Source organism: Callionymus lyra, chromosome 12 (genome assembly GCF_982586985.1).
Source record: "Callionymus lyra chromosome 12, fCalLyr1.hap1.1, whole genome shotgun sequence".
NCBI classification, from domain to species: Eukaryota; Metazoa; Chordata; class Actinopteri; order Syngnathiformes; family Callionymidae; genus Callionymus; species Callionymus lyra.
In genome coordinates this window covers 20388454-20401931 of record NC_141829.1, presented here as the reverse complement: position 1 = coordinate 20401931, position 13478 = coordinate 20388454, and the positions used below count along the sequence as shown (strand labels likewise).

At 40.1% G+C, this 13478-nt stretch overlaps 1 protein-coding gene across 10 annotated transcripts in view; it reads right to left on the bottom strand.

The window, feature by feature from the left end:
- lmo7a (LIM domain 7a) overlaps positions 1-13478 on the bottom strand; it is a 62368-nt gene that overhangs the window by 47205 nt on the left and 1685 nt on the right. For 9 of the 10 annotated variants that reach the window (XM_087804783.1, XM_087804779.1, XM_087804781.1 and 6 more), the window contains exons 3-4: positions 3862-3932; positions 1-15 (exon numbers count right to left, since the gene is read on the bottom strand). The exon at positions 1-15 is cut by the window's left edge and continues 55 nt beyond it. In XM_087804783.1, coding sequence (XP_087660909.1) covers positions 1-15; positions 3862-3932 — 86 coding nt within the window. The remainder of the gene's footprint in view (positions 16-3861; positions 3933-13478) is intronic. The other variant, XM_087804784.1, reaches the window with a different exon arrangement.

Sequence of the window (13478 nt, the reverse complement as noted above, 5' to 3'; positions counted from 1 at the left end):
ATTCTGTTGATCAGACTGCGAACGCAAACAGAAGGCAGACGTCAAGTGAAAGCACTCTGTAATTGGCTGCTGTTTAAATGGCAGGAATGAAGTAAGAAAAAAAAAAAAAAGTGTTGCAGTGGGTTCCACTGTTGTGTGTTTACAACTTGGTTTTAATGGCAACCACCTGGAGTCGGTTTGGTTAGCAGCCGGTGCTAAACCACGATATAAACATCGCTGGCTTCTAGACCGCTGATAGCGGCTCCTGGCTACAGACGTTGAAATGAGCAAGAACATTTTGGGACCTAAAGAACCTTAAAGTCTCTTAAATGTATCTTCTATTGCATTCATCAGTATCTGCCTGTTTGTACAAAACTTTTTTAATTAAAATATTTATATTAGAACATTAACTTGAGCCCCGCCCACTGAAAACACTATTTTTCTCAAGCTTACCATAAGCACACCCACTTGAGCATCAATCAAGAAATTCTCCCCTTCCAAGGGACTCGTTGTTTAAACAAAGCTGGGCGTGATTACAGCTGGCTTGAGGAAGAGTGAAGACCATTATTACGTCATATTGGACTCCGCTCTCATAACCTCTCGTTCTCCAAGATTTCAGACGGGGTTGAGAACTTTATAAAGTAATAACTTTAAAAAATGGTCATAATGAGAGACTTACTGCATCTTGGAGAGAGTCAGGAGAGTTGGAGTTTCACATTAGTTGCCATTTAATAAAGATAAACTGTAATATAACTTATAATTAATTGTTTAAGCTTGTCATTAGCTGGGTGTGATTTACTGTTATAGATTTGTGAAAATGTTCTACCACTTTGTTTGTTTATGTTTTTACATTTTAGTATATTGTGTATATTGTCAACATATACTGTACTGACGAATAAATCAGTGGAATAATAACAGTTTAATATCTTTAGTTTTTAAACAGTTTCAATAGTGAAAAGCATTGCAAAAGGAAAATGAAAACACATCAATCTAAATTGGATGTAACAGGAGGACTGGAGGTACCTACATGAGCAGTTCAAATCGAGAAAATTATTTTGTAGAACTTAATGTCGTAAAATTAGTACCGTATTGGCAGTAAACTAAAATGGTTTGAGCGTCCAGCTTGTTGTATAAAAACATTTTTACTTTCGTTGGACGTGTTAAACAGCAATCATGCACAGGGGCCAAAAACCCACCAACAGGTCATATAAACGGTTTGTATTCAGCTTGAAGAGCAATTACTATATTTATTAGACCAAAAGTAAGATCTCGTAAAATGTAATTTTGTGACCAACATAGTAATAGTTCCTGCTTACGCGTAGATTATTACATGATTTAGGAAAGAAAATATTTATTGGTGCTTGATGGAAACGTGTGTCGTTGTCAAAACAGAACATGCTAAATTCTGCCTCCAGGAGAAACAAGAGAACTTGAATTCTGTTTAGCTGAATATCTCTTATAAAAGCTAAGATTAGAATGGTTTCAGGTTGATAATGTTCCAATGCGATGTAGATTTCAAGGCAGTTGTTATGATATTGTAACTCAAGATGCAATTTAAGTTAAGCTTTTGCTTTTTTATAATAAAGAGTGAAACATGGGGTGAACCAATGAGGTTTTATTCCCCTGGAAATTTCAATAAAACATTATTTTATGAATGTGTTCTACTTCCTCCACTGCTTGTGCTGCACTGAGCTGTATTTATGCGCTTGTGCTTTGGCCATTATATTCAAAGTTCAAGTAGTTAGGGTACTTTTTTTTCAAGGACTTGGAAATTACAAATAAATTATAACGTTTTATTAAAGGATTAATGGTGGTTAAAAAAACATAAGCAGTTGAAAGAGAAAAATGGGGTCAGATAGTGGAGAAATGTTGACTTAATAGAAACAGACTTTTAGGGGTGGTAGACTAAACGTTTTCTGGAAGGCTTGGTGCACTTGCATGATTCAACATTATTCTTGAAACATGTTTGGACTAAACCCAATGACTGGGACGAAACCCAAAAGACCACCAAGCAAGAGCTGAGATATATAACTTACTGACATCAGTAAAATGTAAACCCTTTTATCCGCCATTCATTTTATCTGATCTACATTAGTGGTAAGGCTCAGTATATCACAGGGGTCTGGGTTTTTGCTCTCTAACTGCTCTGTTGTTTGGTTTGGATCTTCGGTTGAACCTCAGACTCTCATCAGACTGGGCTAAATAGAGCAGGAGGGGGGTAAACAAACCGACAATGTCTGAAAGCGCACATGGACGAAAAAATCCAAAAGGAATTTAGGTTGAAGTTTTTCATGCAACAATGAAACAATAGAAAGTTGTTATGATTTTCATCAGATAGCACAGTCTGACCTAAGTGGCACTCGCTCACACACATTCCTTTCCTCGCAGATGTAAAAAGCACAACACAATGGTGGAGTACAGCTTTTAGGGTGAAAGCGAAATAAGCGTCCTTTTCCTGAGGAAAACAAGGAAGTGGAGCTATGAGGGATGTTGTCGGCTGTTTGAATGAGTGCCGACTCAAATCAGCAGAGTAAGGCTGGACTTCTTGTCGGAGCTGTAGGTTCTGGAGGATGCTGCTGTAGCAGCTTGTAATTATAGCTTCCTGCTGATTCACGCAAATCACGTCACTGTCCATCAACTGGTGCCGCCCACCTTTTGCATGAAGGGTCAGGATGTTAACCCTGTCGTGATGTAACCGTGCGAAATTACTTGATGGAAAATGTCACCATCGCAAATATAAATAGTATGAAAGTATACGTTTTTGTTCATATAGAATTCTGTTTAATATGCTGAAACTTTTAGGTGGTAAAACCATGCAAGTTTTGCTTTGGGAAGTAATTCCAAAAAACGTTTGCATGAACGTATTTTCATTTTTTTAACCCATAGCATCATGTAAATTTGTGCAAAATTTCAACTCCAGTAATCGTTATACTTTTGGAATATCAATTTTTTTGTTTAAATTAATTTAAGTCCAAGACAGAGCTAAGATATATTAATGTTAAAAAGAAAATTGTCATCATTAGGGGATTGGGAAACATGTATTATATTGATGTAGGTTCAGATGAGTTCAGTGGGAGGGGGTGAGGCAAAATAGAGTGATGTTTCCTGAGTCAGAAGAGTCCAAAAGTTACTTTCTTTTTAGTAAGATGGATAGCTTTCGATTGTTTTTTTTTTGGCATTTTTTTCCCACAATCATCACCATAAATATATTATTTTTAGTTCTGGAGTGTTCCACTACACCAGCTGGACGTCGCATTTATCAATTGGAACAAAACTTTTAAATGACAAAAGTTAAAGGTTGTTGTTGTTAAAATGAGAAATGGATGAAAGTTCAATCGTATCATCTCGGTTTTGCTGATCGGTGACTTATCATGTAATAAAGTCAAGTTGTGTAAACTGAAAAAACCCAGTAATATTGTCATAACTTTACATAAATGTCAGCTTAAAAGTCAATATTCTTGTGAACTTAGTAACATTGTCTCACTACTTTTTACTAACTTCCCTACTTAATGACAGGCGGGAGTCTTTGACTTCCCAGCGTGGCGTCAGCGCGTGGTTTTGCATTCGTTTGTGACTCACGAGCGAGACTAGTTAAACTGAAGATGGCACTCGTCCCATCCCCTGATCTGTAACACATGTCCACTCTAAATAGATCACAGATCCCCAAAAGAAAACCATAGATAGATGCTCACAACACTGGCGTATAACAGAGACTCTCATTGTTTTGTGATAAAACAGACTCGCTTCATTTGACACAAACAAGCAGGCAGGGTGGTGCGAGGGTTTAGGGTGGGGGGGGGAAGTCCTCCTGGGGACCATCAGCAACACTTACATGGAGGAGAGTACAACGCTTCTACATGAATGAGCGACTTGAGTACTTACTCACACAGCAGAACACCATTCTCCAGAGCGGATCGGAAGTCCCTGCTCCCAAATGTTTTCTTGGTTACTGCCTGAAAAGAGGAAACAAAACAGTGAGAAGGGTTGGGTGAGGAGAGGCGGTTCGGGGTCTGAGCAGGGTGGGGAAGCTCAGAGAAGAAAGGTAGGATGTGGAGAACAGTAGGATAGGAAGTCCAAGGTATTTCCTCCTACAGTGTCTGTGGGGCAGAGTTAAGAGCTCAGGTATTCCATTGCTGCCTTCGGTGGCTCCGCCGTTGCCAAATGCTGCTGCTTAAATGGAGCTCTGTGCTATAAGTGTGCAGGAGTCGCGCTGCCCAAGCCACAAGCTATGGAAGCATCTGGTGCGCTGGTGGAGCACAGAGCAGTATTATAGCCTCATGCCTTCCCCATGATCACAAACCACTACTGTAGAAACACCAAGAGCCTGAAGGGACGCGAACAGTTGACGGTTGAGGCTTGACGTGCAAATTCAAAGACTTTTAGTATGATTGTTATTTTTCACAAGAAATTCAACTTCCAATAAGTGTTTATCTCGCACCATTGGTGGAACAGATCGGTGATGACGAATAAATAAATATATTAATAATAATAATAATAATATGATTTATTATCTCCCCCTACGACTTATAATATCTGCATTATTACATATTTGTACCACGTATCATATGATTGGAGCTTCTACTATTGCATTATGGGACTTGTTAAATTGGAAATAAGATATTTTTGACTAGTGTGTCCCTATATACTGTACAGTAGCGATGGGTTTGTGAGGCCTCATGAGTCAGCTGGTGCTGTATCATGACCACTAGATGGCACTCTAAGTTTGGAAAAAAATCCCAGGTTTCATTTGATTAGTAGATCACAGTCAAATATTATAAAGCAGAGAGCGACATCTAGTGGCCTTTCAAAATGATTAAATTTAGATTTATGATGCTACACTTTTTATTTATAAATTATTTGGGGCTGGTCCGTGAGGCCTTTCGTTACTGGGCTGCACAGAAAAAGAAAATAAATTATTTAATTTATGTTTTATCGATTATTATTTTTTATTAACTTTGTTTCTTCAGGTTGCTGTTTGTATGTTTTGGGCGGTCCTTGAATAATTTAATGCCAACATTTTTGTGGTTTAAAAAAGGTTGGGGACCGCTTGTTTGGAACATTTATCTGTCAGTCTTGTGATGTTTTGATGTTACCTTTTGCCTAATATTTTTTCCCATAGCATCCATGTGTGTCTGTTTCTCCAGTTACCTGATGATTCCATCCTCTTCCTAAGGTGGGTTTAGATATTTTGATCTTAAGTCACTTTCAAGCATTTTATTATAAACATCCAATCTTAAAGTTAACTGATGTTAAGGTGTTTTATAGTTTTTACCTTTTTATTGTCAAGAGATCCTGCATCATTTTATCAGGATAGGTGTAAAAATAAGAATTATATACATTGTAGTGTTTTGAACACATTAAAAGAGCAATCAAAAATTTTAAATAGATCTCGAGGAGCAAAAACCTCTAAAGCCACTGAGTTCAATACATCTATGTATCAATGTACCTTTTTTAGCATTTCAAAGGGTTTTGATAGCATAAGATCATTGGGACGACAGTGGGCAGTAGCTAACAAAGATTTGCCAGCACAAAACACACAGCGCAAGCAAGAGCATTCCTACTGCACCATAGAGTGAAGAATCTTCAAATGATTTGTAGATCCAGATTATAATTGGAAGGCCTTTAAAAGTTTCACATCCCATTTTCGAACGTTTGTAATTAGATCATCTGTTTTTGAGTTCATTTGTGACATGTAGACAAACATAACCTTTTTATAGTCAAGATAGCACACCAGGAATTGGAACCTTCAACCCCAAAATTGGATTTAAGCGTCAGATTTTTACTATAGTAAGGCTTGTTAAGCAAGTTTCACAACTAAGCACATTTCTTTGTAGCGACAGAATGACGGGAAATTCAATTGATACCGTGAAGCGAGCACACAAACGGATGACACAGAACTTTAATGTGTATGGAATGCTCTACCACAACCACTCCTTGATCAGTTTCTTGATTGGAATTCAAAGTAACTACTTCCATCACTCAACTAGATAAACAGATCCGACAAGTTAAAAGTGACGTTTGATGCGTTTGTAGAGCGTCCAGGGTTGTAAAATATTAAAACTACGTAGCAAGGCCATGAAATCACTGCACACTGCTTCACCACAGGCAGGAAATAAAGCTGAAAACTCCCTTTCTTGTAAAGTCTTATGAGAAGCCTTCTGGATCTCAACTGGACAATAATCACGTCTTCCTTGGGCCTCCTATATTTTAAAACTCCCAAACAGCTGAATAATGATCGTTCCTCACAAAAAACTCTGCTGTGGTTTTCCTCTGTAAACACTGATGTCAGACAATGAAGTCTACAGTAATTGTGTGGTGAAGGTTATATATAGTCGTTTGGAGCAGTCACTGACCTCAGAGATGTGGTGGTAAAATGATGCTAATCCCTCATTTTATATTGAAGTGGGAGCATCGGAGAATCCCAAAAGCCCAAGCCAACATGTTATTGCTGCATGCTAGGCTAGGTTAAGGAAGAAAACACACAGGCACACACACACACACCAGGTAAAACGAGTCCAACAGGTTGTGCAAATCAAATTTGTCAGATGTTTTGTGTTTCATGCCTTTTGTTTCCTTCCAAAGAAAACAGACACAAAAGCTCAAAGAATAACTTTCTTTTGCCAGCATGACATTTAAAAAAAAAAAAGTGGTAACAAGTGCAATTGTATGAAGAAGACGGATGTTATATTCAAACTTTTGATCACACCCTGAGTAACTCGAGATGCACCGAAATAGCCGTCATTCCAAAGTAATTACGACATGTTGTAATAGATGAATAAGACGGAGCACTTGCACAATGCTATTGTGGTGAATGATTTAGCAGATCAACCTCTCGGTCACGCCTTTTTTATTGTTAGCAACACACTTGTAACAAGACACTTAACACAAGAGGAGTGCAAAGAGGACACTAAACACAGCGATAACACAACACGCTTTGACATGACAGTGTTTTACGAGACAGGTCTGCGGTTGAGATATGAAACCCTGACCCCTACTGTTCTGATGTCAGTAATGTGAGCACACAAACGGGATGCACGCACACACTGGTGTGAAGCTGACAACCCTGGGAGACACACAAAATCTTTACCAATGGAATCTTTGGGAAATGGCACCTGCTTGTAAAGCACTTTCTTTGCTTAGCCGGATGGGCTTTATACTAAATCACCCATTCATCCATACGATCATAAGCTGCTTTCACACTGTACGAATCTTTTCAGAACCTTTTTTTTTTCATTCTTAGAGCTTGGAGACACATACAACTTTACATGATAGTAAGTGAGGCGACAACTAATGTTTGTTTGCATCAGTAGTTTGTATCCCCAATCAATAAAGAATGCTTTTGTGTAAAAGTAAATAGTAAATATTGTCTTAATCTATGTGGGGATCACTCAGTTACATGGGTATTGTTTTCCATTGACACCAGTGGACAAGAGCACTTTGTAGGTTCGGAGATAGTAGTGTATTTTGGGTTACTAATTATTTATTACAATAATAACCTCTATTTATAGGTTGTTTTTAGAGTCTGTTAGGAGAGGTGTGTGTACAGGAAAGTATGTTTTGCTGAACTAAAAGGACTGTAATGTGATTTATTATCTATACATTTAAAATAAAAGGTAATTCTGTGTGTGTCTGCCAGATTTTATGTCTTATAGACTCTGAAACTTTTTGACAAAATAGCTGTAAAATGATCATGTAGACCAGTGGACCTCAAACCTCGAACTTCTGTTCCATGGTATTTGTCAACAGACCTCACAGAAAAAAAAAATATATATATATATATATATAATTTTTGCTCTATTAATTATTACAGTGTGAAATGTTTTTTATTTTTAAAAAAATATAGTATTTTCTCTGAAGTAACATTAGCCTGAAACTCTTGACACGTCAAGACGCTTGTCTTGAAAAATAAAAAAATAAACTATTAAAAATGAATGAAACACAAACCTAATATGATTTGTTTTTACCAGTCCGTTGAGCAAAACATTTGAGGAACCTTGATTTGACCTGCTATTGAAGCCTTTAGCGGAGACAGCAACTCGATCAGGTCAAGGGAAATAGGGGCACAAAGCGGGACAGAAGACCCCCATTAGATTTAAAATGTTTCCAGTTTTTAATGAAATTTAAACCATGTGTATTACATACTAAGTAAGAAAGATTTCCAGAATTGAAGCAAGTGTAATCTCTTTGTAAAGTGCTTACAGGTCAATACTGGATTCACATTGACACCTCAGTGCATCAGAACCATCAAAGGCAAACAAGTATCAAGGACAAAATGAAACAAACACATCTAAGATCCAACTGGCAGGATGACCATGCAATCACCTGAACCAGGTCACTCTAAGCTCTCTCTTTCTTCTGATACAGTGACCTGAAGAAAATGGATGGATGGAAAAACAGCTTTTAAGATTGATAGTTCATCCATAACTCCAATTTCACCAATTTTCTACTCACCCTCATGTCGACTAAGTTATCCGTTCCTTTTTAGAGCAAAAATGTAAGTCCGTTTAAATGGAGCTACCGATTGTGCTCAGTTGTCTTCGTCTTCATTTTCGTTCAAAATAACACTTATAAACCTGTACCAGGAGTACTTCCTGTTGGCCTAGCAGCTAGCATAGCAGCGTATGCTAAGAACAAGCCTAAAATAACAGACTTCAATACGTTTTTCCAGAACAGTTATGGAGGTATTTGGATGTTTTTAAGTGTGTTATTTTAAGACGAAGTTAAAGACGAACACAGCTGAGCATCAGTCGTTTCATTAGAAGATACATTTTTGTCTATTACTTTCAAGAGGGATGGATTACTTAAAAATTCCCAACCATAGTCGACATGAGGTTGAGCAGAAAATGACTGAAATTTTAATTTTGGGCGAACATAACCTTTAACACTTCGCCATCATTTTCCCTTGAAAACACAACCCATTGCCCCTCATCCGCTGCTTGTCCACCATACTGCAGCCGCATTGTGAGCAGCAGAAACAGCTTGCTTTCCTGCGAACCCACCCATCGCGCCCCTCAAGAATGTGCTGCTGTTCGTGCTGCCGAGCTAAGTCTCATGACAACTTCCCTCCATCTGCCCAGGATCGCTGGGTTCTGGGAGTTCATTATAGGCTCGAAAAGGTGCAGGCAGCCGTTAATGCTATCTTGGTGGAGCACAAATAATCAGAGTCCATGACCACAGCTATTGTTTATTCATGAGGGCCACTGAGGCGGAGCAGGGTTCCCGGTTCGTGTGGACGCAGCCCCCCACTAGCTGCGGCAAAACTTTCCCACTTTCTCTCCGCAAAACACTGACCCGGGGCCATCGGAGGACAACACAGGCATAAATCACGAAATTTGGTGGATTCGTCTCAAGAATAATATACCACTGTGGAAAGTGTTCGCAGAAACACCATCACCGAGAGAATATAGCCAAGGCCAACAGCTCTGACCTCTTAGTCGCGGTATGATGATCCAGAGAGATGAAGAATATCTCAGAGATTATGCAATCACTCTGAACATTTGCTAAATTATCACGAAAACTGATTTATAAACTTAAAGATTGGTTGATCTTTGCAGCTACCTTCTTTGTTTACATTCAACAGGAAGACAACAAACAACTGGGAACATGACAGCCGAGGTCACGAGGAAACAAGGTCAACACCAGCCCATGAAGGATTGTTTGTATAAAGTGGTTCATCACATGACGAGGAAGCCAGCAACCTTGTTTCTGATCTCTGGCGATCTAAACTGCCGGAGCGCCGCTCCAGTGAGGTGACTAATGACTGGTTCGGCCTCATGGAACCCAATGTGACAAACAATGCTGCAACCCGGGTCACGCAAGGCAACTCATGTATTTGTGGCCTCAAATTACTGACGATGGAAGAGCAACAAAGGTTGAGAATGACTTATTTTTTGTTTGGATTTCTACCCGGCGAGCTTTTTATGTGTAGTAGCTCTGAGGTCGTTAACAACTCACAGATCATTTTGTCTCCAGCCTGGACTTGCCAAAGCCTGTCACATCTTTAAGTATTCTTCCTACTCACCCTCTTTCCACATCTATCGGTTGACATTTTTCATCTAATTCTGTCTTGTCCACACACATCTAAACCATCTGGCCTCCTGAATGGTGTCTTCAAAGTTCCCCACACGAGCTGTCCCAAACAAAGATTGTATTCTCAGACAATAAAACTTATTGTCTCTGGCCTTAAATTCACGATTGACTTAGAATCAAACGCTGCATCAAATGTTACTGAACCTATGAGGGGAAGCTTCAGTGAATAGCAAGGAATCCTTCTTCAGTTCCCAAGAGCAACAACAGGATAATCTTCAAGACAGCTTTTGTATCAAATTACTTTTGATTGGCCGCTCTGCTCTTTGCTGTGTGCAACTTAATACGGATGTGGCTGCGGGCTAAAATCAAACCAGACACTGATAATACCTTTAGTTGTTTGTTAATGCAAGGATGGATGGATGGATGGATGGATGGATGGATGGATGGATGGATGGATGGATGGATGGATGGATGGATGGATGGATGGATGGATGGATGGATGGATGGATGGATGGATGGATGGATGGATGGATGGATGGATGGATGGATGGATGGATGGATGGATGGATGGATGGATGTTGGATGGATGGATAGATGGATGAATTGATTGGGGATGGATGGATTAATGGCTAGATGGATGATGTATGTATGATGGATGATGGATGAATACATAGATGGATGGATGGATGGATGGATGGATGGATGGATGGATGGATGGATGGATGGATGGATGGATGGATGGATGGATGGATGGATGGATGGATGGATGGATGGATGGATGTTGGATGGATGGATAGATGGATGAATTGATTGGGGATGGATGGATTAATGGCTAGATGGATGATGTATGTATGATGGATGATGGATGAATACATAGATGGATGATGGATGGATGATGGATGGATGGATGGATGGATGGATGGATGGATGGATGGATGGATGGATGGATGGATGGATGGATGGATGGATGGATGGATGGATGGATGGATGGATGGATGGATGGATGGATGGATGGATGGATGGATGGCTGTTTGAATGGATTGATGGATGAATAGATAGATGGATGGATGGATAGATGGAAGAATTGATTGGGGGATGGATGGATTAAAGGCTAGATGGATGCTGGATGCTGGATGGATGATGGATGATGGATGATGGATGATGGATGATGGATGAATACATAGATGGATGGATGGATGGATGGATGGATGGATGGATGGATGGATGGATGGATGGATGGATGGATGGATGGATGGATGGATGGATGGATGGATGGATGGATGGATGGATGGATGGATGGATGGATGTTGGATGGATGGATAGATGGATGAATTGATTGGGGATGGATGGATTAATGGCTAGATGGATGATGTATGTATGATGGATGATGGATGAATACATAGATGGATGATGGATGGATGATGGATGGATGGATGGATGGATGGATGGATGGATGGATGGATGGATGGATGGATGGATGGATGGATGGATGGATGGATGGATGGATGGATGGATGGATGGATGGATGGATGGATGGATAGATGGATGAATTGATTGGGGATGGATGGATTAATGGCTAGATGGATGATGTATGTATGATGGATGATGGATGAATACATAGATGGATGATGGATGGATGATGGATGGATGGATGGATGGATGGATGGATGGATGGATGGATGGATGGATGGATGGATGGATGGATGGATGGATGGATGGATGGATGGATGGATGGATGGCTGTTTGAATGGATTGATGGATGAATAGATAGATGGATGGATGGATAGATGGAAGAATTGATTGGGGGATGGATGGATTAAAGGCTAGATGGATGCTGGATGCTGGATGGATGATGGATGATGGATGATGGATGATGGATGATGGATGATGGATGATGGATGATGGATGATGGATGATGGATGAATGGATGGATGGCTGTTTGGATGGATTGATGAATGGATTGATGGATGAATGGATAGATGGGTGGATGTTGGATGGATCAATGGATGGATGGATAGATGGATGAATTGATTGGGGATGGATGGATTAATGGCTAGATGGATGATGGATGTATGATGGATGAATGGATGATGGATGATGGATGAATACATAGATGGATGATGGATGGATGATGAATGGATGGATGGATGGATGGATGGATGGATGGATGGATGGATGGATGGATGGATGGATGGATGGATGATGGATGGATGATGGATGAACGGATGAATGGATGATGGATGAATACATCGATGGATGATGGATGGATGATGAATGGATGGATGGATGGATGGATGGATGGATGGATGGATGGATGGATGGATGGATGGATGGATGGATGGATGGATGGATGGATGGATGGATGATGGATGGATGGATGGATGGATGGATGGATGGATGGATGGATGGATGGATGGATGGATGGATGGATGGATGGATGGATGGATGGATGGATGGATGGATGGATGGATGGATGGATGGATGGATGGATGGATGGATGGATGGATGATGGATGGATGGGTATTGGGTTGTGTGGGTTGATGGATAGAAACAATATTGGAGGCTACATGTATGAATGTTCTTGTATATCTGTACGTTGTTAGTGTGTTTATTTTGGCATTAGTTTGTTAAGATTGGTATATAAATATTTGTTGTAATGAGTAAATACAGGAGTTCAAATGTGTTGTTGTTGTATGTTTTTGGTGTGTATTTTGTATTATGTATGTGAGAGTGTAGTTGTGTTTTGATTGTTGCAGTGTATAAGATGTTTACACATGTGTATCAACCATTGGCATCAGTAACATCTCAACACGTGTGTGTGTCTGTGTCGTTCAAACACAATAAGACTCGGAAGTGATTCCTCCGGACAAATATAGAACATAAGACAAACAACAATCATTAACTTCTGGACTACTTCATTACACATAAAAGTGTGTTTGTGTGTACAAACCGGCGTTTACATAATCCCCCTGACCTGTGCAAACACTGGCCCTTGTCCTTGATTGTCACCACGGTCACTTTGTGCTCACTTAACAAGAACGCCATTATGCTGCCAACTGTGTGGTTGTAGGGTGCAGCGTCCTGTGCTGACAGCCCACCCGCCCCGCTCCGAGGGGTGTGGGGTGGGGAGGTAGGCTCACGTTCATACTCATGGAATGCGTCCATGTGACCATTAGGACTCATTTTTAACACCGATCCCCGGCCCCGAGTTTACAGCGACGTGAAGCCAGGCAGCTTGTTAATCACTCAGCGTCAGAAGCCAAGAGCCACAAACGTTACACTTTGAAGGAAAAAACCTGAGCTCTGCACCACAACTATGTATTGTATTTTTCCAAAACCTCTCCTCTGAGCCCCCCCGCCTCAATCAAAGCCACGACAATGGTACCAGTGTGCGAGACACTGATGTCACATCCAAAGCATTCAGATTCACCCCTCATGAGATTAGAACAATATTTGCTTGGTTACAGCCA